Raw genomic sequence first — 22,556 nt, 5'->3', positions numbered from 1 at the left:
GCCGATCGACCTCGTAATTCCTGAGGGACCTCCTTCCCTGCGGAGGAGGAATCGGCTTTCTCCCGTAGTTGGGAACACGGGCCGGCATAAAGGTGGGATCGTTTTACTGCGTCGGCGCGGCCACGCTCGTGCCACGGTAACATCATTTATAGCGAATGATACTATTTTCGATAGGGCGTGATTCGAACTACTTTATTTTCGTATGGCCCGGCAGAAAATTCGGATAATCGCGATGATTAAACGCGCTGCGACCTTAGATCAGGCTGCTCTAATTACGAACGTCCCTCTCTCTCTCTCTCTCTCTCTCTCTCTCTCCCCCTCTTTCTCTTTCTCTCTCTCTATCTTACTGTACCCAAATCGGCGCCGACCAGCGTCTTATGGCTCCTCTTCAATGCAATTTGTTCTTTGGTGCCGAATTGACGTGATAGTCAAAGATCAAAAGCTAACTTGATCAATATTGTCGATATTTTTTTTTCTGTAATCTGTAATCTCACAGCGAATTGAATTTTATGACTGATGCTCTCTTTTAGTATAATCTGCCTTTTCTCAGCAAGTTGGAATAATAGTAAATGATCGAAAGCTAATTCGACGAACATGCTACAATAGATGCTCTGTTTTAGCATAATCTGCCTTTCCGCAGCGAATTGAAGTACTACTGAAAAATCAAAAGCTGATTCGACGAACATGCTATGATAGGTGCCCTGTTTTAGCATGATCGATCACTTCGTAGCGAATTGGAACAACAGTGAAAAATTAAAGGCAAACTCGATGGACATGTTATGGTCGATAATCTTCTTTAACATAATTTGTCCGTTGGTAATTGACACGGTAATATGAAATCAAAATTAAAGTTTCAGTATTTCAGACTTTGATATAGAAAATTAAAAAATCCTCGTCCCCCAACGTTTATACATCAAGATTACGTTATTAAACTAATTGCACGAAATTGTGATGAGAAATATTTGTACTGTTTGGTAGAGCATGTTAATAAAAAGACGTTCTGTATACAAATTGCAGAAGTATGTAAATTAGGAGAAGAACTTTTGGAACAAACTAATAAATTAGTAAAGTTCCATGTACAAATATAATTAAAATAAGAAGAGTTCTTGAAACACTTTGGACCACGAAGATTAAAAATATGAAATTATGGACGAAACATAATTAATGGAATAAAGTGTGAGAATAAATTGAGAATAAATTGTGACTAATAAATTGAAGGAACGTAAAATAAAATTATTTGCAGTCTAATAAAGCGATATACAGAACGAACTATTTATTTGCAACCAGTAAAAATTGTATCAAATCGACACGAGTGGTGGGCGAGGTTTAAAATTTTTAATTTTGTAACAGCAGATGTTCCAAGATTGAACTGTGACTAACTTTTGAACGATCTTTCCAGATTCGCTGTGAGAATATTTCAGTGAGAGTCGGAAGAGTCAGCTAAGGCTTTATGTAACAAGCTCGGATCTACGAGATCTTATAATTCATTTGAATTCGAAGTGGTTTAAAATTTATCCATTTTGAAAGTGAGTAAGTAAATTTTTTTGGATAATGTTGAAATTGAAAATTTAACACTTGGTGAAATGTAATCTTGTTTGTTTTCTGTTTGGAGAACGTTCTGGAAGATATACGGCTCGGTGTGATTCAACATTTCTAACGCTGCATTTTTAAAAATAGTTCTCTAAAGCCGAGTCATACTAAATATACCGATAGGGCGATCTTCCCGTTTCCAAGATGGAATTAGATACAATGAATAATCGCTGACACCAAGTCCGCGACCAGATTGAGGGTTCGAGATCTTTAGGACATCTTTATGATCGTTGCGCGACAGAAAAGCGTATTTCCGTTTATTTATAGCGGGCCTCTTAAGAGGATTAAAAAAAAGAAAAAGAAAAAAACAAAAAAATAGACGAGCGAGAAGTGAACACTTGAATCGCGATGAAAAGACACCGACAAGTCGGAATTTATTTTTAAAATGCTGGAAGGAAACTAGAATGAGACGCGTCGCTGCTGTTGTAATCGGAATTTCTAGAGTTCTAAAATTTTAAATTACCGAAGCTTTGAAAGTTCTAGTTTTAAACAGCAAAAAAAAAGGTAAAATGAATTCAAATAAATATCGTGGAAAAAAGTCTTGAAACGCGGGAGAGCTTATTAAAATTAAAACAGGAATATTCAAATTATTCGAAGTATTCTTCAAGTTCATAGCTTATATAAATATATTATTAATAAATTATTTTATGCTGCTTTATTAGAGACGTGAAAGTATCGTAAATTTCGTTTTCTGTGTTCAGTCACTGTGAACTCTATTCCAATTTCTAAGTACTCACCTTCAGTAAAGAAGTGAAACTTTTGCGACAGTTAAAAAAATAAAGAAAAGGAATCGGAACGCAGCGAATTTGAAAAACATTCGACAATCCAATTATCGAAATGCGATTGATTCGTAAAATCTTTGGCTTTTGAAGTTGATCGATATTTTGTGGTTCTCGTTTCAACGAAGTTTCGAGCGGAGTTTTCGGATATAGAATTTCGTTGGGAGAATCTCCTCTTCTGTTCGCGAGTGAAAGAACTTTTGGGCGTCGGTGTTTCGCGGCGCGGAGGAAGGTAAAAAGAGTAAATGGCGTGGTTGGGCAAATAAACAGGCAGTTAGAAGCCGACGCGTTTAGCGATCGCGAATGATCGAGCCTGTGTGAACAAAGAAACAAATTCGACGCTCGAGGCCCAGCATTTCCGTTCGGCCCCCATAAATTATCGAGAAATCAGTTTTCCGCGTAGTGTGCTTTACCAACTGGTGTTACTGACATTGCCAGGCGGTTCTAAAATCTTAGATCTTCAACAGAAAACGGCTGTTTACGTTCGAGAACTGGATACGTGTAATTTTTCGCAGAAGTATTATCCTGGGATTATAAATTGCCGACAAAACGTCGATTTACAACGTTTACGTGTGTCGTTTACGTTTGTCGAGGACTTTTATCGCACAGCACTCTTTTTGAGTTCGATATATAAGACTGGTTTGAAAGCTTACCGCAGCTGTAAAGCTATCGAACGCTGGACTCTTAACATTAATTAAACAATTTAAACAGGTATGAACAAAATTGACTTGGGACAATATTTTACCAAGTGATAGGTAACGTACTTTATAGTAATAAAGTTTTTCTGATATATAAAAAAGTTTTGCTGAAACTACTGAAATTAATTGTCTGTTTGTTTCAAAATCACGCGGTAAAAATATAACTCGAAATACAACTTTAATAAAAGTTTATAATAGGTATGAATGTTTAACAAGTATGTACGTATACATTATACTACGGATTAAATAATAGAAAATATGTAAAAATAATTTTTGAGTGGATCATGAATGCACATATGATCGTTCTTGAAACGTAAAGGACAGTAGATGCAAATTTTAATGAGCGAAAATGAAATATATATATAGTATAAAAATTGATGGCATATTTTTGTATAAAGAATAAACGTTATCAGTTCAATTTTGTTCATTTGTTGTAACTTTAATTATTATGAAGTGCAATGTATCTCATGAAAATCAATGTTTGAAAATTACTGCTACAAAACGAGTAGAAAAAAGATTATTTACTCTCTGAATTGATACTGCAAAGTTTATCGACTCGTCAAAGATACTATTTTTTAAAAAAAGTTAACTGATACATCAAGGTACCATTTTATTTAAATACTATAAATTGTAGTATTAAATTATAGTCTGTAATGTATGAAGCGTATCTAACTTTTCCATAAAATTTAATTCAGCTCAGATACTGTACACATGTCCATTCCAGTAATTTTAAAAAATATTTTCCCTTCAGTTTTTGAAATAATATAAACAGACCAAATATAAGATCAAATAGATAGATAAAGAAAATATAGACCAAATAGAAGATCAAATAAACAGATCGATCAAAGATGAAAATCACTTCTGAACGTGCATTGCAGTAATGAGAAAGAAGTTTATGGTACATATACACTTCGAGAATCAACGTAACCTTTCAGATTTCGTTTGGATACCTTTTGGATACCAGTCTCGAAAATTTACGTCGAATACTGAATGTATGTTTTGAGAAACTTACAGCAAGCTCGTCCTCGATACGAGTGACGTTGAGGAGAGGCTTGACCTTCTGCCAGAGTTTCCACCATGGCCAAGTGCGGAGTTGCAAGTACTTCCTCAAGTTCCTCTGTACAACCACCAACGCGAGACGTTGTTCCTGGAGTTTCTTGTAATCTTTTCTGGACAGATAACCTCTGATGTAGGCCTGCATCCAGGACACGATCTTGCCGAGACGTTCGTCACGGAATTCTTCCATCTGACCCAGGACTCCAGCACGGAAGAATACCTGTATTTTTTTAAGTGGTGGAGAGCAACAAAAAAGAAAACATCAATTAATAATCATCCTCCGATCCCTCCCTCTGAATTACTTTGATTATTTGTCAAACGACAATTTTGCAAAACGTATATACACACTGTAACATTGAATATCCGATATTAAAAAGACATTGATTTAGCTTGTTTAATCTGTTTTCACCTGTTCTCTTAGGGTTCGGACTATAGAGCTACAAGGGCTAGAGCTACTAAGACTTTTGTATACTAATCAAAAGCAGTAGTTTACCAAATTCATCTAATATTATCAATAGTAGGAATCACAGAGAACAGGTTACATCCAATAGATCGATTGCAAATAATCAAAGAATATTTTTCGTTTTTCTACTTCTAAGATGGCGTCATGCAAGACTTAAGAGGATTACAATCTGCGTCCCACACCGTTTTCAAAACGGGGAGATGCAGTTCATTCTACTGACACACTGAAAAGCAGAATATACCTGTACGCAGATTGCTATGATCTATTAATGATCGACATAGCTGGTCGTTAAAATTGATCGTCGTAGTTAATGGAACGATGAAAGAAATCATACGGAAGTTTATAGAGTAGATTAAGGAGAGTAGTGTTTACATTTCTACACAGAATGACATGGCAAAAGAATTTTCATTCAACATAATTTCAACGTACAAATTGTATGTCATAATAGAAATGAATTTTTAAATCTTCATTCAATTCCTTTCCCATAACATTTTGAACAAAATGGATTTTATTTAAACTACAAAGAGTATCTGTGATCATTTCCTTCAATTTCAATGTTAAATTTCAACATGAATTTCAACTACAGAATTTATTTGAATTACAAGGGGTATCTGTGATTGCTTCTTTGAATTTTACTGTTATATATTCTGTATAACAATAGAATTTATTTAAATTGCAAGGGGTATCTGTGACTGCTTCTCTGAATTTTAATGTTAAAAATTCTGTACTTATACAAACTAGATTAGTTTGAATAGATATAGTACTTGACATAATATGCAGAACAAGATCATGTATGTATAGTATGTGCAGAAACTCTTTGTAATGAAAATAAGAAATGGAGATATGATCAAGATGACTTAAAAACCTTGTGTTCTTCTCGAGAAATGAAAAAGTTAATGATACCCGTTAAATGAGGGTTATATTGTTTATGATGTGAAGATTTTTCGGAAGGTAAGCCAAAGGTGTCTGATACCTTGGTGTGACCCATACGATATTGGTCTGGTTCCAAATTGATTGCGTCCAGGATCAGTTGGGTTGCCTTTTGTGGTTCGCAAGGCTCTTTGATGGCATTTGCACACAGAATTTTGTATCTGCGGTGGTTCGTTTTTATGGTGAGGCGGCACAACAGACAAGATTATCACGCACTGTTAGATATTTGTATACGATAGAACTGTTACATTAATTATGGAATGGTAGGACTGTCTGAGATCCCTTTAGTGTTTGTTCCATCTAAATAAGGATATTCGAAACTTCTAAAACAGCAACTCTGTCCTAAATTATGTTCATTGTCCTTCGAATTAGAACATAATTCGAGTTATTAAAATAAGGAGATCGGTTTTAGAAGTTTACACAGTGTTTCAGAAAAAAAAACTGGTCAACCATAAATGTATAACTCCGTCCAAGGAGTATTGGTTCGTGTTGGGTTAGACACGTCTGCACGGCGCTGTGAAACATTTGCGGAAGACAGTATTGACTATCAAAACCATAACTCGAGTTTGCTCGGAAGCTTCCATTTGATCATTTCTATTAGTTAGGACGCAGCGATTGACGTTGTTCAACTACAAACTTCGATCAGAATCGAAGGACTCGTCGATTAATTGGCAAAACTCATTCAATTTTGATTCTAAAAACATTAGGCTTCGATATGATAATTGTATGACATCAATAAAATTTTTCTTTCTCATCGAAGTGCCAAGAATCCTTAGCTATCTACAACGTTCGAATATTTGAAAGCTGATTCTACCGATTATACCGACTGCCGGTAAAACAGTGAGCATCTACGAAATCCTTCGAAGAGGACGTGCCGAACGATCAAATCGATCCGTTTGCCTTCCGAGTACAAAAGTTACAGTTTGACAGCCAATAAAATGTCCCTTGAAGCCAGCTGTAAATTGAAAAAGTGATCCACAAATGTCCCCGCGTGGATCGGGCCGATCATGATTGCGGTAAGGAAACGTGCCTTGGTGTGTCCAAGACGGTATTGATCGGGATCTAAACCAGTCGACTCCAGGATCGCAGAAGCGGCCTTCTTCGGGTCGGAGGCCACAGCGTCGACAGCCGCTGGCGCCAGGATCTTGTACCTAAAGGTGTGGGGTACACAAGGCAAAAACAGGTGATTGGATTCTAAATGAGGTGACCAAACACGTTTCACGGGGATGTTTCTCGGCTATAGTGCTTGCTAAAGGATCCCTCCGGCTAGCTTCCTCGAGCGGGCGCATTTCACCGACGATCCTGATGAATCTTTCCTAAATTGTTCCTAGGGGGGTCACGCAACGGGGCGCGATACGTGCATGTACGACCGGTGTTTGATATCGACTACTGGTTCTCTAATCTCTATCTACGTGGTTCAATCAATCTACGAATTTCACGGTGGTCGTGCAGTTTTGGCAATCGAGGGGGGCAGGGGGCAGAGGGCAGGGGGCACTAGAGAAATTCGGGACAGCAGAGAATTCTGTTGAAACATTTCGATCTCTGTAGATATACCAAACGGGGAGGTGGCTACTTATGAAAACGTTTCTCGAACGTCCGATTAAAATGCAGAAGAAGCGACGATTGTAAATGTAAATGAAGAGAGAATTAGAAAGAGTTCTTCAAGTGCAGATTAATCGGAGTTCTCGAGAGATTTCGAGACAGTATCCCAACTTGCAAGGGGGGGGGAGTGTACACCTTGAAACATTTTGATTAAACGGGGAGACAATGTTCTAGGGGGGGGGGCAACAAACGGGGGCACAGTACGGAGAAACTCGCAAAGTCTTTTCTTAGAGTATTGAACTAGCCTTAGTATGACCAATCCTGTAGCTGTCCGGATCTAGTCCGATTTCGTCGAAACATCTTTGCGCGGCCTTTTTCGGTTCCGACTCAGCCGCCATTGCGGCTGGCGCTAAGATCATGTAACTGTACGATCACAAGATAGAGATCATTCCTCGTTCTGAATCAGTTGCCCCTAATTTTCAGTCTACTTCTTCCCAGGTAATATTAAACTCATCTTTCTCGGGGGAAAATTTAACTTGTCTTTTTGTCTAACGTTCCGCGTACAAAATTTAAACAGACAAATTCATAAATAAAATAATATCGTATCAACGATGCGATAGAATCAATTCATTCACTTTTTATCTGCTCATGTTTGTGTACACGCATGTATTCTAAATTGATTAAAGACTGGAATGGAGTAGAATGTAATTTCAATATCAACATCTCAGAAAAGCGATGGCAACTGCTAACTTAGGGTGCATTTGATTTAAAAAAAATTATTAAAAATAATTGTAAAAGTGAATTACCTGTGTGACTGTACTACGACTCATTACAAACGTTGCCCAAATTTTCATAAAGTCTGAACTATGAAACCTAGTGAAGCTTAACAAAATAGAAATTGAATTCCAAAATATGAATCTCAGATTTACGGTTCTAATTGCAAGCGTAGATTGCAAATGCCAGATTGTATGAAATATTTACAACATTATTCGTCCTCTAAACTGAAATCCATTACGTCTAGAGCCTAACGAACGCTTGCAAGATTTTCAAAAGAACGTCTCGTAATTTTGTACTTTTAAATATGGGTAGGTGGTTGTAGAGATTTTGGATTCTTACCGTAGTTTGAAGTCAGGATACATCATTCTGTTGGGGAATCCTTTACGACAGATACGGATGCCTTCAAGTACACCGTTACAGGTCAGCTGGTGCATCACAAGGTGAGAGTCGATCACTCCCGGCTGTTTCATTTCGTTGGGGATGATGCAACGGACGAAGTGAGGTTGGGTGGCTCTTAGAGTGGTCATCAGGTTGTTCAATTGTTCCCTGTAGGACGATGACACCGTGGAGAAACCACCTCCCTTCTTACCACGTCCACCCTTGCCACCACCGCCACCAGCATCACCGCCACCGGACTGTCCGGGATGATCTGCGAAGATCTCGATCAACAGTTTGTTGGCAGATTTCTTGAACTGGTCGACCACAGTGTCGTTCAACGGGTCCTTGTTCTTTTCCAGCCATCCCGTGATGTTGTACGGTACCTGTCATCGTAACAATCACTCAATGTCGCTCTGGCAACTGGCAGTTCACAAATACAGTGTTTACTCGATATATGTCCAAAACACGGGTCTAGCCATGGACATAGATCGGCCAGGAGATAATATTCTTTGATCCAGGCGACCTTATACTCCTCGGAGACCGAGGTCTCTCGAACTTCTTGACGTCTCTCGATTTACTTGTACACATACCTCGCGGGAGTGTGGATAATTCTGGGACTTTTATCGGCTAGGAATTTGGGACATATATAGAATAAACACTGTAATCAGTTTGAACACCTTCGAACCGTGAAAGATTATAAAGATTCAAAATTCTAAGGAAAACAACGACGGATCTAGGCACGGAGTTTATGGGATGCAGCCCAGGGCCCTCTTCGAGGTAAAAAAAATGAAAATAAAAACGAGTTAAATTAAAAATATAAGAAAAAATAAATTATATAGAAATTTTTGTCTTAGCCTAGAGTCCGCCGATGAAGGCTTGTACATATTGGGTTGATGTGAAGACAATGGCCGAATACTTTTCTTTGTGTTTGACCAATATCGTTCTACAGTTACAAGCATAATTCTGAGGCTTGTTTATTGTTTAATATATCTGCTGACGTTATGGTTCTTATTTTTATTAATCTCATAGATGAGTATATATGTACTGCAATCTCTCAATACATATGGTAGAGATGTACGCGACTTTTCTGAAAAATTTATCCCCGATACTGCAAAGTGTACTACTTCAAGGACCCACAAGTTCGGTTAATAAAGGTTCTATTATATCGTGAATTATTCAGGCATACGTGACCCAAATTGTATCGTCTTTGTTATTATTTTAATCAAAAAAAGTGTCACGAATATGTTGATAAGAGTTTTATACGAAAATAATTAAAAACAAAAAAGTTTTGTCACTGAGTTGTTAATAATATTGTCTCACCGATACGCTAGTATCGAAATTTGTAAATATTAACCTCACTGTGTGCAGTTTAAAACATTTGTTGTTGGTTTGTTTTAAAAAATCTGAAATTTACGTCGTCATAGCAAAAAGGATTGTCCATTACGAGTATACTCACAGCTAAAAGATGAATAAATTATTGTTCAAAATCAGCTATTATTTGTGTACTAGCTTCATAAACAGATAATGAATAAGAATGGTATGCAACGTACGTTTCCGGCATAATGGCCGATAGCGAAGTGAGCTGCTTGTTGACCTGGTTTCGGTGGTTTGGGTTTCAAGAAGTTAGGACTCTTGCCAAGATGGTTGTTGTTCAACTTCTCCTCGAATGTCTTGTCAGTGGCTTTCGGGAACATAGACTCTTCTTCAAGAATGGAGAGGATACCCATGGGCTGTTTTGAAAAGATTGAAACATTATGTTAACTCCCGTTTCGACGTGGACAAGTTTCATCTTTTTTTTTTTGAGAGTAGCGTGCCCCCTTTTAGGTATCAAATTTTACTTTGAAAATGTGCATTACAATAAATATTTACACCCACTTGCATTTTGACAGAGACAACTTTTCAATTTTCCATTTCTAGTTTTGCAAATTGCAGAACATTGTGATCTCTTTTGATAGTTGAAAAACTATATTCGCTAAAATGTAGATTTACAATAACGTGACGTATCGTTTTCTATTTAATTACATGGAACCTAGAATTTTATAATATTTTAGTTCAGTAAAAAATCTATTACGCTACTCTCAATTTTTTGTTTTACCATAGATTCAATGATACAAATATTTCTGTATTTGTATCCTATTTTTCTTTTCTTTTCTCGTGTGACTTAATCAAAGATCACAGGAGAATCCTTCAGAAGAAAAATTTCTGAAGTTGAAACATTTTTCGAGACATGAGATCAAAAGGAATTTTTTTAAAGACCTTTCTCTAATTTGAACATTGATATTTTTTTATACTTTTGTACCCGATAGTTGCCAATTTCGAAGTTTCAAGTTTTTTTTTATCAGACTAATATCGTTTTAAACAGAATCTTTACTCGTTTCGATGGATCTGTAAAAAATTCCTTGTCCTCAATTAATGTCACTGATATACAAAAACACATATGCACAAACGCATAATCATGCAGGAGCGACATATGGCAAGCTTGCATAGAGTTACGTTACCCACGTTGGTCCTTCATTCATTCCTCTGAAACGTTTGTCTTTTTCCACTTCGTATATCATTTGTTCGAAGCAAATGGTGGTGAAGTATATTTTTCTTTTCCCTTCTTCGTGGATTTCATACAGACCCTGCTACGCTTGCTACACTATAATCGACATGCACGCACACGAGTACAAACAGAATACAGACAAAGAGAAGCTTTTTGGGTATCGGTATACTGGGTCTACATTGACGTCTGCTATCGACATACTGTGTTGGTATAAAAAGAACATCTGGCCCAGCAACAATCATATTATAGTTGTCCACTTCTCCACTTCAGAATTGTAATTAAACTGCAAATCTTTATACACAATGTAAACTTTCTGCATCGATCGCAAACAAAACAAAAACTGTACAAAAATTCGTCATTAACTCCACTCGTCTCAATAATTGTAGTAAGTTACAAATGATATAACCAACTTCTGAAATCCTTCCGATATTTTTACTGTAATTTCTACCGATAATTTCTGAGTTGTAGAAGAGATGCAAACAGCTACTGTGATCTCGCCTTCCTTGTGTATAATTTTACAAACAGATACGCAATCTTAATATGCCTACTTCGACCAGATGTTCCTGTCCACATTTCTACCAACGTTTCACAAGCGAGGATTGCAAAAATGAAAATAAAAGTGAATTTGTAAGTTCGGATAAGGTAGCTGAAATGAGCTTCGAAAAGAAGCTGGTTTGAATAAAGGGATCGCAAATATGTTAATGGAAAGTTGTACCCGGAAGGTTAGGTCAGATGCGTGGAAGTACTGGTGACAAATTGGTTGCAGGAGAGCTCATTAATCGTAGTGACAATGTAATGTTAATCCTGGAGAGGGGCTGATTAGAATGAAACGGCAAGGTAGAAGAAGAAGTAACGTTCGCATGCGAAATTTCGTTGCTGGCGGTGTCAGAAAAAAAAACGTCGTCCATAAACAGCGTCCGCGACAGTCCTCTGATTTGCAGCGATTCCTATACAAGAATCAGAAGCCGTCGACCTTCATTCCTGGTGTTTCATGCCACGGGCCAACAGTACCTTCTCGATCAAATCGATTGTCTGCTGTAGATCCATGCCAAAGTCAATGAACGTCCACTCAATTCCTTCGCGTTTGTATTCCTCTTGTTCGAGAATGAACATGTGATGGTTGAAGAATTGCTGAAGCTTTTCGTTGGTGAAGTTGATGCAGAGTTGTTCAAAACTGTTGAACTGCTCGTGACCAGGAAGGGTAAAAGCAACGGAACAGAAAACAGAGGCGAAAGACAGCCGTCATTAATGCTGCTTGGATATGATTTGGGTATTATGATTAGGGTACAATTGTTCTGATAAACTGTCTTTGATTATCTTATTCGGGGGGGGGGGGGAGTGTATCAGGGGCTTACATGTTAACAGGACATAGAGGTCTCGCGTATATGTCCTTGAGGAAAATTCGGTGCTTCGAAACTAAACCATTTTTATTTGTGTAATGTTGCTTCAGATAGAACCTCCATCTTAGCTTTTTGTTATTTTCAAATTATTGAAACTATTCATTTACACGTCATAATTCTACGATGCCTTGATGTTGATTTGTATAATATTGCTTTCGACGGAACCTCCATTTTGGTTTTTATTATTTTGAAACTATTGAGACTGTTGGTTTAGACAACGTAATTCTACGATCTCGCAATTTTTACTAATACAACGATGCTTCCGATATAACGTCAATCGTCTTTCGATTACCTTCGAGCAGAAAATAAAATTTCATAGTGTCCCAATTTCCGAATTGTTCGCTACAAAAATCGAGCATTGGAATTCAGATTTCGTTTGCATTTCAAAGCACCACGGGTAATGAAAATGCAAAAAGTTTATTGATTCAACGTACTAGATTTTCAATAAACCTTTGCTGTACATTAAGAGGGGTGGGGGGAGTGACCCTAGAGGACCGATATCGATATACCATTTTACGGTCCAGCCTAAATATAAAATGTAACAAACACTTTCTTGGGTCATCGAGGGTTTCATGCCACGAAATATTAGGATCGAATGTTTAAGCTCGGTTCTCGTGGAAACATCAAGTTCCGAATATTTGACTCTATTAATCCTCTTTTGACGGAGCATTTCCATTATTTTTTGATTTTCGATCTGCCCAGAAACAACATCTCTTTAATCCAACAAAAGATTTTGGAGACGCAGTGTTCGAGGGACAGCGTCGAACCGTGCTTAACGATCATTGTTTTCATCGTTATGGACGATTATAGTGATTCGGTTCAGAGATAGACTAAATAAGAGACACGACATAGGTGCCGTTGAGGGGATGGACAGAGACAGAGAAAGAGACAAGAGAGACAAGGTGAAGCAGGGCGATAAAAGACGAAGAATACTGTGTGGTGGATGCTGACGAGTCTCGTGTTTTTGTTTGTTTCACTCGGGTACAGCAACAACAGAAACAGCGAGTAGCTTGAATAGAGTGTGCTCAAAAGGGGGGGGGGATAAGCGTGATCCATTCGTTGGTAAGCGTACACAAAAATTGAGCCGATAATCTACCACCGCAAGACCACCAATTTTGACCGTTTCGGGAGGTTCAGATTCCATTCTCGGTCAAAGCTCTCGACAAAACATCAGCGATATCATATCCGTGGACCAGGTCCGGGTACGGATGTTTCGTGGTCCAGACGCTGCATTCTCGTTCTGTTTTTTTTTTGTCCGTATGGGCTGGATCCGTCGATGGATCTGTCGCCATGGATCGACACATTCGTCTTTTTTGTACCTTCTCGATCAATTCTATACACGCGAGGAGATCCATGCCGAAGTCAATGAACGCCCAATCGATGCCCTCCTTTTTGTACTCCTCTTGTTCGAGTACGAACATATGATGGTTGAAGAATTGTTGCAGTTTCTCGTTGGTAAAGTTGATACAGAGCTGTTCAAAGCCGTTGAACTGTTGCGTTCGCAGCACAACGAGCGAGCGCGGGGTGGGCCAGCGTGAAGAATGAGTAGTAGGACCAAGAGAGGCACAAGGGGAGTGTGAAAAAACAGAAAGAAAGGGGAGAAAAGAAACATCAGTAGAGCAATGATTTCCCGCGAAATCGGTTTCGTTGACCTGGATGGTGTCTCGTTCCTTTGTGCTTGTCGTGGATGTGAGCGATTGTGACTCGGAGCCATAATCAGTCGAGGATTTCAAGTCCCTGCTACGTGTTCAGCTAATTCAGAATTTCAGTCTCTACTACGTGTTTAGCTAAAATTTACTGTGCATGAAGTTCTATGGAAGCCGTTCTCGAAGATTATCGGAGACAAACATCGGAATTTTGCACCTTATTGAACACAAAAGACATTGAACGCTCAACAAGCATACCATTTCGAAAAGAATTTCAATTCTACGTTTTAATAAAAAGTTTTTCTCATTTTGTCATTTTTTTTTTAATATTCTAGTATGAGATATTCTAGTAGCAGCTGCACGCTGAAAAATATTGTCTTTACTTTTGTCGTGATATTTCCTGTTAATTAGGTGAACAATCGGTGGGACTCGGTGTTTAATATTTGAAAGCCTCGACTCATTAATTATACGTGTAGGGAGACTAGAGAATTTTTATCGTGACGCATTCTGCGTCGTATATGTAACCATGTGGTACACGTGAATTATTTGATTGTGTTGCGGATATAATTTTCTGAACGAACTGTATAAAAATGTTCGAAACATCAACAAAAAGCAGCGACAAAAAAAAAGTTGAGTTTTATTGTTATTAAAGTTGAAAAATTGCTTAAATGGTTTCAAATGAAAACTAGAAAGTTTTGTAAAAATGTACATTGTGTACTGTAAATGTCGATTACCGTATTACACGAATGTATCCTAACACGATGTAGGACCTAATCAAAATTTCAAACGAGAACCAAGTTCCGTTCAAAAAATGCCGATAACGGTGACCAGTTGAAAAAACGATATCCATTTTCACGGTCCACCAAAATCCTATTCGGTGAGAATAGAAAAGGGAGTCGTCGAATGTGATCACGCAATTGTTGACAGGATCTGGATTGAGCGAAATGAATAGAGACAAAGACAGATAAGATCTGTTGCCTAAGCGAGACGCAGGGCAGCTTGCTTCTGACTGAAACGCGAAACCGCAAGGCCGAGCAAAGGACAAAATACAACATGAGACAACGTTCACGAAGTAAAAAGTCAATTGACGATTGGTTACATGGCCAATCCATGAAAACAGTGGACGATCATTACTGCGTTTTGTTTTGTAATAAGCGTTATGTGTTTGTGCGAGTTTGTTGCGGATCTTTGGTGGTCCTATCACCGATCCCGAAAAAGAAAACGAAAAAACGCTGCATTCCCGTTCTGCTTTTGCCCATATGGCTGGATCCGTCGATGGATCTGTCGCCATGATCGATTCATTCGTCTTTTTTGTACCTTCTCGATCAATTCTATACACGCGAGGAGATCCATGCCAAAGTCAATGAACGCCCATTCAATGCCCTCCTTCGTGTACTCTTCTTGTTCGAGGACGAACATATGATGGTTGAAGAATTGCTGAAGCTTCTCATTCGTGAAGTTGATGCAGAGCTGCTCGAAGCTGTTGAACTGTTCGAGCAAGAATAGTATGTAAACTCTTGCATCCCTCTCTCGATTTATCTACAGGTCCAGCCTGTTCGTGCTCTTTTACGACCTTTCCACTCCGATCAAAATTTACTTTTTAATTAATCAAAAACTCAATCCGTGTCTGCGGCGTTCGTCGATTGCTTCGGATACTCCGACAACGTTCCCGGCAGATTGGTCGGCAGTTTCAAAGAACGCGATATGTGCGCAAATGCTGGTTTCATAGCCGTCCATCGATAGCCGATGGATCACAATCGCTTTCTTTAACTAGAACGTTTCGATCAACCGACCTGATCCGGTTTTACTCCAAATTTCTACGAAAACACTTCACACGGAAAATCTTTGGGTCCTCCAGCGACCATTTGCGTTTGCAAGGAACCGTCTCTGGGCCGTATGCAAACCAAACAGCAACTTCTGCGATGCCGTTTGCGTGTACAAGGACATACAGTGCTGGATTATGCTCGAGTACCTGCGTCGTTCACAACATTTTTATCACTCCGATGGATAGAAACAGTTACTAAATAACAAGTTTTCGACACACTATACCAGAGCTGCTCAACATGCCTATTAGCTAACGGCACAGCTACAGGCAAGCGACTTGCGTGTGATAAATACGTGGAGGCTTGCCCGCAGAGGTGTGGTTTAAGTTTCTGCTGCAGGTAGTCGAACATTGTTACGAAAGGTTACGTACAACAAATCTTCCGTTTAAGATATTAGTACTAATTACTAGGATATTAGTCTACTTTGAAGTAACTACTGGACGTCGTCACTACTGGTCCCCTGTTCATCGCTGGACAGTTGTAGACACAACATCGATGGACATGTTATTCAATCTACCACCAACAACTTCAACGTCTACGCTACTGGTCTACTCGTCAGCGTGAGGTCCACTGTTTTTGTTTGCAATTTCCGTAAAGAGAAGACGAGGCGAAAGGTGGTTTCCAACGACGATTCAATGATTGCTTACCGGATGTTTCTTCTTGCGGATGTCGCTATTTACGGATCTTGGAGTCATGCTGAGATACATGTGTATACATGATAAAAAAAAGAAGGACACGTTCGTGGAAAAGTAGTGCGCTATTCAAAAAAGTCGACGAGACTCGACGAAGATTCATGCACTTGAAAAAGTATGGTCAAGAAAAGTGGGACGTAAGAGTACTGGGCACCAAAGAACAGGTTGGAGTACTAAGGACATTTGAACATTAGAACATTAGAAACGGTCATTATATACCATGAAGAGCGATAAGAACGCATTCGTAATCCGAGGAATGGTCGTTATTACTACGAAACCTTGGGGGAAAAGAGTTATATACAGTTTTGGAGATACATTCATACTAAACGGTTGCAAGCTCCGTTCCCATAACTAGAACACGTTGAGACACTCTGAAAACATCTAAGAACAAACTCAACGGGGGTCGTCTAAACATACGTCCAACTTACGTTACGAGCGAGCAACGACTCGCTTTGAGTAGAAAATTTAAACTAATCTAATTGGAATGATAGTCACTGGGAAATAGATACTGAGGAGAGATCTCCTAATGAGATCGAACAACAATTAAGGAACATTCGTTGCGATTAATCTCTCAAACGAGAGTAAACGAGAAACAAGACAGGGGGACAAGTCTTTCGTGACCAGGGAACTAAACAACAAAATCGGATAATCTTTTGTCACGTTGCTTTACACATGGCTACCTTCTCGATCAATTCTATACACGCGAGGAGATCCATTCCGAAGTCAATGAATTGCCAGACGATACCCTCTTTCTTATACTCCTCTTGCTCGAGGACAAACATGTGGTGGTTGAAGAACTGTTGCAGTTTCTCGTTGGTAAAGTTGATGCAAAGTTGCTCGAAACCGTTATACTGAAGAACGAAATCACGTGTAAAGTGTCCGGACGAGTTTAGCGTCGCGACGAGCGCAGACATTTTTCACCAAATTTTACCTTCGCGATGAATCGTTACGCGGTGTATTATTCTAAAGAGTGTGAACAATCATCTTCCTTAACCGTGTAATACAATTTAGAAATTATTGTTCCCTCGCGCCTAATGTGGGAAGGATTTATGAGCTATCAAATGTTGATATTATGTTGTGTTTTTTTCTTTCTTTAAAGTATTATGGAAATTGTTTCGCGTATTCGTGTTTGTATCATTTCTGTATCTCTAAATCTCGTTGGCGATCATTCGTTTTAGTAATCATTTGCAGCAAGAAATCGAGATTTGCGTTTTGTTATTTTTTTTTTTTACTTTCGCCAACATATTTGTGACATTTCTCTGATTGAAACGACACCGAACAGGACACAACTTGGATTATATTTACGTGTTTAATGCACGATATAGTAGAATCTCGATTAATCATACTAATCAGTAAAACATGAGTGTTCGAATAAAAGAATGAATATATCTAGCTACAGTGCTAGTATGTAATCAAATAAAGTAGTACATAATATAGAAGAATTACAAATAATTACAAATAATGAGGAATTCATTGGTTCAGATAATGGAGGCTCTACTGAATAGTGAATTAAACAAGTAAATATAATCTGAATTGTATCATGTTCGGTCTCATATTATTCAGAAAAATACCGCCGATAAGTTAATACATTTTTCATAAGAAAAATGATTAAAAACAAAAAAGTTATGTCATTAAATTGACTCTCGTCTTTCACGTTCCGCACTTCTGAACAGTGAATGAAAAATATTCTCGAAAAATTGTAAACTAATAGAGTCGAATTGCGATTCATCTTATTATCAGATAAAGATGAAGGCGGTTGGTAGGAAATTCGTGAAATGAATCGCCAACGATGATCGAGTGTAACCGAGTGTGTGGATCGATCGTGTTAGAGTGAAACTTACGTCGAAGATCTCAAAACCGGCAATATCCAGTACACCAATGAAGTGCTGTCTCTTCTGTTGGGTATCCAGGGTCTCGTTACACTTCTTGACCAGCCATTTGAACAGCCTGTCGAACATGGCCTTCGACATGGCGCCGACGGAGTACGCCACTTGATCCTTGTTACGACCTTGGGTGACGAACTCGTTACCGACCTTGATCCTCGGTTTCAACAAGTTCTTGTACAGATCTTGACAGTCACAACCCAACAACTTGGCGACTCGTTCACCTTCCTGCAGTGATCGATCGTATCAGATGCAAAGCTTAGAAATTTGCCGAAGGAATTTCTACAATATTTCTACTTCTTTCCATTCCTTTTCTGTCATTTTGACTATAAAAGTGACATCGAAGTACAAAATAAAAAACCAAATTTCAAGTCTTCCTTCGCTTTTTCTTTGAGACTCCAAGAAGCTACAACTTTCTCTTTTGTAATTTCGGCTGAAAAATGCATTAAAAATTGATTTTCTGTATTGCATCTATACCGTTTTTCGTATTTCTTTTGTGATTTTGGCTAGAAAATAAGTCCAAACGGTAACTTTTTGGAATTTCAAGTAAAAAGCAAAGAGATACTTGAAAATTGATTTTCTATATTTTCTATATTTCTATACTTCATTTCTATTTCTTTTGCGATTTTGGTTAAAAATTATTTCAAATGGTAGCTTTTTGAAGTTTCAAAGAGAAAGCGGATAAATACTTGAAAATTGATTTTCTATATTGTATTTCAATTTCTTTTGCGACTTATAAATACTTTTAGAGCTTTTGTAGCTTTCTAGAGTTTTAAAGAAGTAGAAAGATACTTGAAAATGGATCTTTGTATAAGAAAAATCAGGAGAGGGTCTCAAGAAGATAAAGGTAACTGTGCTAAGGAATTTTTTGAAGTTTTTGGATCCTCAAACCAAAAAAAAAAATGGAGAGTTCATCGAGGATTTTGAAGTTGGAGCGCTTTGGTTGGAGTTAGAAGACGTCAAATACCTCTGTGCCATCAGCCTCAGCCTGTTCCTCACGACCCCTTTGCTTGAACTTCATGCCACCCATGTGCATGACAGAGGCGGTGATTTTGTAGATGTTGTCCTTCTCCTCTTGAGTGAAGCCCAGCACATCGAAGGCTTGCTATTATCATAAAACGGCTGGTCAGTGATTGCTCTTCGATCTTTCGTAACAGAAGTGATCGATAAGCGGAAGAGATACGTGTACGCAGTTTACGGTTCGTTTCCATAAAACTCATCGTCTCGCGAATAATCAATTTCACCGAACATCAGAAACGAAGCGTTCACTGATCCACTGTTCGAAACATACGAGGGACACTTCTGGTACGCACGTCGATTATTATGTATGAAAATACTCGATGATTATCAGAGGAAGCACACAAAGACGACACAAACAGCAATGAAACCGAAGCGTAGAAGCGGGCTCGATTTTTTGGGTGGTTTTACTTGAGGATCGATGAAAATTAAAAGAAGTTTTATGCGTGCTAAGCAACACCTCGGAGGACAGTGTTTCCCTTTTATACTAATGTAAAGCTACATTCGAAAAGCCGACGATACACTTGGCTGCGAAAGCTGCGAGAAGGCTGCGGCGTTCTCAGAAAACAAAGCCAAACAAGCGGAAGCAACGTTTGTATAGCGTAACTACGTCTCACCGAATTCGTATTCAGATCAACGAGGTGAAAAATAGAAAGTTCTACAAAACTGATACGTAATTCGAGAAAGGGGGCAATAAAAAAGAAAGAAAACAATAGGTCGAGAAAAACGACGAAGGAGGAACGACGTTCCTCTTGGTTTCAATCGCCTTTGATGCGAATGGCCTCCTTCGCCAGACGTACGGAATTTTCACTTTCTTTTTTACAACGGTCTACAACCATTCGGCGAGAATTCCCGAAGAGGCACCCCCGCTTTCTTCAGGGTTCGCCAACTACCGTCCACCTCAATCTCACGTGTGTATTTTTTTCGAGGTTTGCAGATGGAAATGAACCGCTTCTTTAGGACGAAGTTCGAGCCGACAGTCGAGAATTTCCATCTCGAGGCTTCACCTTCGTTCCAAGCGAATCATTTTAGAGTACAATGTTGTTCACATCTATCGGGATCGGAAGGTCAACCCACTACCGTGCGAACATTTCAAGAGAAAATACTCTAATGTCTCTTCTAGAGGACTTTCACCTATCGACTGACACCTCTTTACAATTATTACATATTTGCAATGAAGTTTGATCTGGAAAGAAGACAATTGTCGAGACCAAAGTGACAAGTTGCAGATCTTCGTGCAAAATTCCATTTCAACGCTTTACTTGTAGTTTACTAATGACCTTTTTAAAACTAAAGATCAACAGTTCAGAATTCCCCAATTATGAATTCCACAATTCCCCAACTTCTTCTGAAATTACTACTTAAGATTGAATCTATCTATATTTTATTCTAAAATTATTGAAGTTGTAAAGGCTCTTTTAATGGCAGTCTAGTAATAAATATCTCGAAGTGTCAGACAATTGGTTTCGATCATAGTTTGTACAGAGTTCCAGGTTAAAAACTGGATAGTAACTATGGAAAATAGTGAAACGTCAGTTAAAAAAAATCAGAGTTTCGGTGTCTATGTACATGGAGTTCCAATCGACAAATAGTAACGAAAGATTATGGTGTTGGTTCATAATTTTGCACTCGATGCTGTTTTGAAATCTTCCCGACCAGGAATATTCTTTCCGAAGTAGTGATCGAGTATTGTATGAAATTTAGGATGCTTCGCATTGCGCCAACGTAATACAAAACAGTTGTTCTAATGCTAGAATCACATTTGCCAAAATTTTTCCGAGAATGTAATAATTCCTACAAAATCGTTTTCAAGAATTTAGTAATAGTGGATTAAAGAACCGGAAGTCGTTGTGATGTCCATGAAAGTATCTTTGAAGTATACTTGATCGATAGTATTCATTTTCGAATTTACCGATCGGATCGAAATAGGTTCGTTACTATTTACGAGTTCTACAAGGGGTATAATCATAGAAAACCTCGATCACTGTCGATCGTTTTAGAGTCTCTAGGGGATATCAAAATAGACGTCTACTCATAGAACAAAGTACACAAGAAAGAGAGAAAGAGAGGTAAGGGGTGAGTATGAGAATACAGTGTTTGGGAGGTGGGGGGGTAGATGGGTGTCTACGAATCGATTTCTCAAGGACTTACGTCCGTCAGCAAACATTCCTCGCCGTCGTCAACGTTGGGGATCGTGATCTTTCCTTGCGAGACGTTGTAATAGTCGTATATGTTGTTGGATAAGAAACACATGTCTGTGAAGCATTTCGAAGAAATACAGATTACAGTTCATGTGAGACAGACGTGTCGAGAGATGATGTCGGTGTTCGTTGTGCCTAACAAATTGTCCCCGATGTTTCTGGTGCGGTTCTCTAAAATCCCTAGAAATACTCTGTCGGTGACCCACGATCATTCGAATGCTATGTTAATATTATCGAGCTGCTGGCGAGCGGCTGGCGCAGAGATCAAAAAGAACAAAAAAAAAAAAAAGAAAAGATAACGTTAGGTCGGAGCTGATCGGGGAGCGGGTACCCTGGGGGCTTTGCATTTTTCCTCGAGTCAAATGGTCGTGTTTGCGAATGTCGAAACGTTTCATCCCCCAATCCCCCCGCATCCCGATTGCGGAAGCTTTCGCAGGCGGGGCGCGAGGGGGTTGCGAAAACCTCGGCTCGATCTTTCGACCACCCCCATAATGCTCCGGAACCGGTCTGAATGTGTCCGGAGGTGTTCGCGGATCTCTGCGAAAGACGACGGTCGAAAGTCCGCCGAGGTTTCCGACCGCACCCTGGGATTGGACTTACGTCCGTCTCCTCCATGTCTTCTCCGTCGTTGACTCCAGGAATTCTGGTCTTACCCTGGCTAATGTACCAATAGTCCCCGATCCGGTTGCTCAGTAGGGTTAATTCTGCATTATTTTGCTCGGTATAAGCTGCCTGCTTTACGAGCGACTATATATTCAAGCGTATCACTTTGCAATCACTCTCGGATCCTGCACCCCATTTTCTTTGACCCGCGCAAACAGTCAACTGAATCGCACAATCCTCCGAACATCCTCGGACGACGAGGAGTCGCGCGAGTGATTGCAACGTGATGCACATAAAAGAGAAAAGAAGAACAACAAATGCACAGATTATTTGCGACAGGTAAACGCTGAAAGAAGAAGAGCGATAGAGAGGGAGAAAAACCAAGGAAGAGAGAAATAGAAGATAGATCGTAGAATGAGAAGCAGAGACGACGAGTTCTGTAGTCGTAACGCTTGTCGAAAGTGGGTATAGTGTGTGTATGTTGTATGCGTGTCCGTATAGATGTTTGTCCGTGTGCTGTTAACAAGAGTATA

General features: G+C 39.0%; 1 protein-coding gene across 35 annotated transcripts in view; it reads right to left on the bottom strand.

Annotated features, from left to right (window-relative positions):
- Positions 1 to 22,556, bottom strand: part of Mhc (myosin heavy chain) — a 55,201-nt gene that overhangs the window by 20,148 nt on the left and 12,497 nt on the right. For 4 of the 35 annotated variants that reach the window (XM_076805214.1, XM_076805207.1, XM_076805213.1 and 1 more), the window contains exons 9-15: positions 19,170 to 19,307; positions 18,161 to 18,430; positions 15,122 to 15,292; positions 9,764 to 9,943; positions 8,175 to 8,596; positions 6,547 to 6,667; positions 4,080 to 4,343 (exon numbers count right to left, since the gene is read on the bottom strand). In XM_076805214.1, the coding sequence (XP_076661329.1) occupies positions 4,080 to 4,343; positions 6,547 to 6,667; positions 8,175 to 8,596; positions 9,764 to 9,943; positions 15,122 to 15,292; positions 18,161 to 18,430; positions 19,170 to 19,307 (1,566 nt within the window). Of the gene's footprint in view, positions 1 to 4,079; positions 4,344 to 5,559; positions 5,678 to 6,546; positions 6,668 to 7,363; positions 7,482 to 8,174; positions 8,597 to 9,763; positions 9,944 to 11,769; positions 11,941 to 13,477; positions 13,649 to 15,121; positions 15,293 to 16,999; positions 17,171 to 18,160; positions 18,431 to 19,169; positions 19,308 to 21,370; positions 21,475 to 22,556 lie in introns of all 35 variants that reach the window. The other 31 variants (XM_076805218.1, XM_076805217.1, XM_076805210.1 and 28 more) reach the window with 17 other exon arrangements.

This window comes from Halictus rubicundus, chromosome 2 (assembly GCF_050948215.1).
Source record: "Halictus rubicundus isolate RS-2024b chromosome 2, iyHalRubi1_principal, whole genome shotgun sequence".
Taxonomy (NCBI): Eukaryota; Metazoa; Arthropoda; class Insecta; order Hymenoptera; family Halictidae; genus Halictus; species Halictus rubicundus.
The sequence above is the reverse complement of the archived record's forward strand: the minus strand, read 5'-3'. Positions and strand labels throughout refer to the sequence as shown.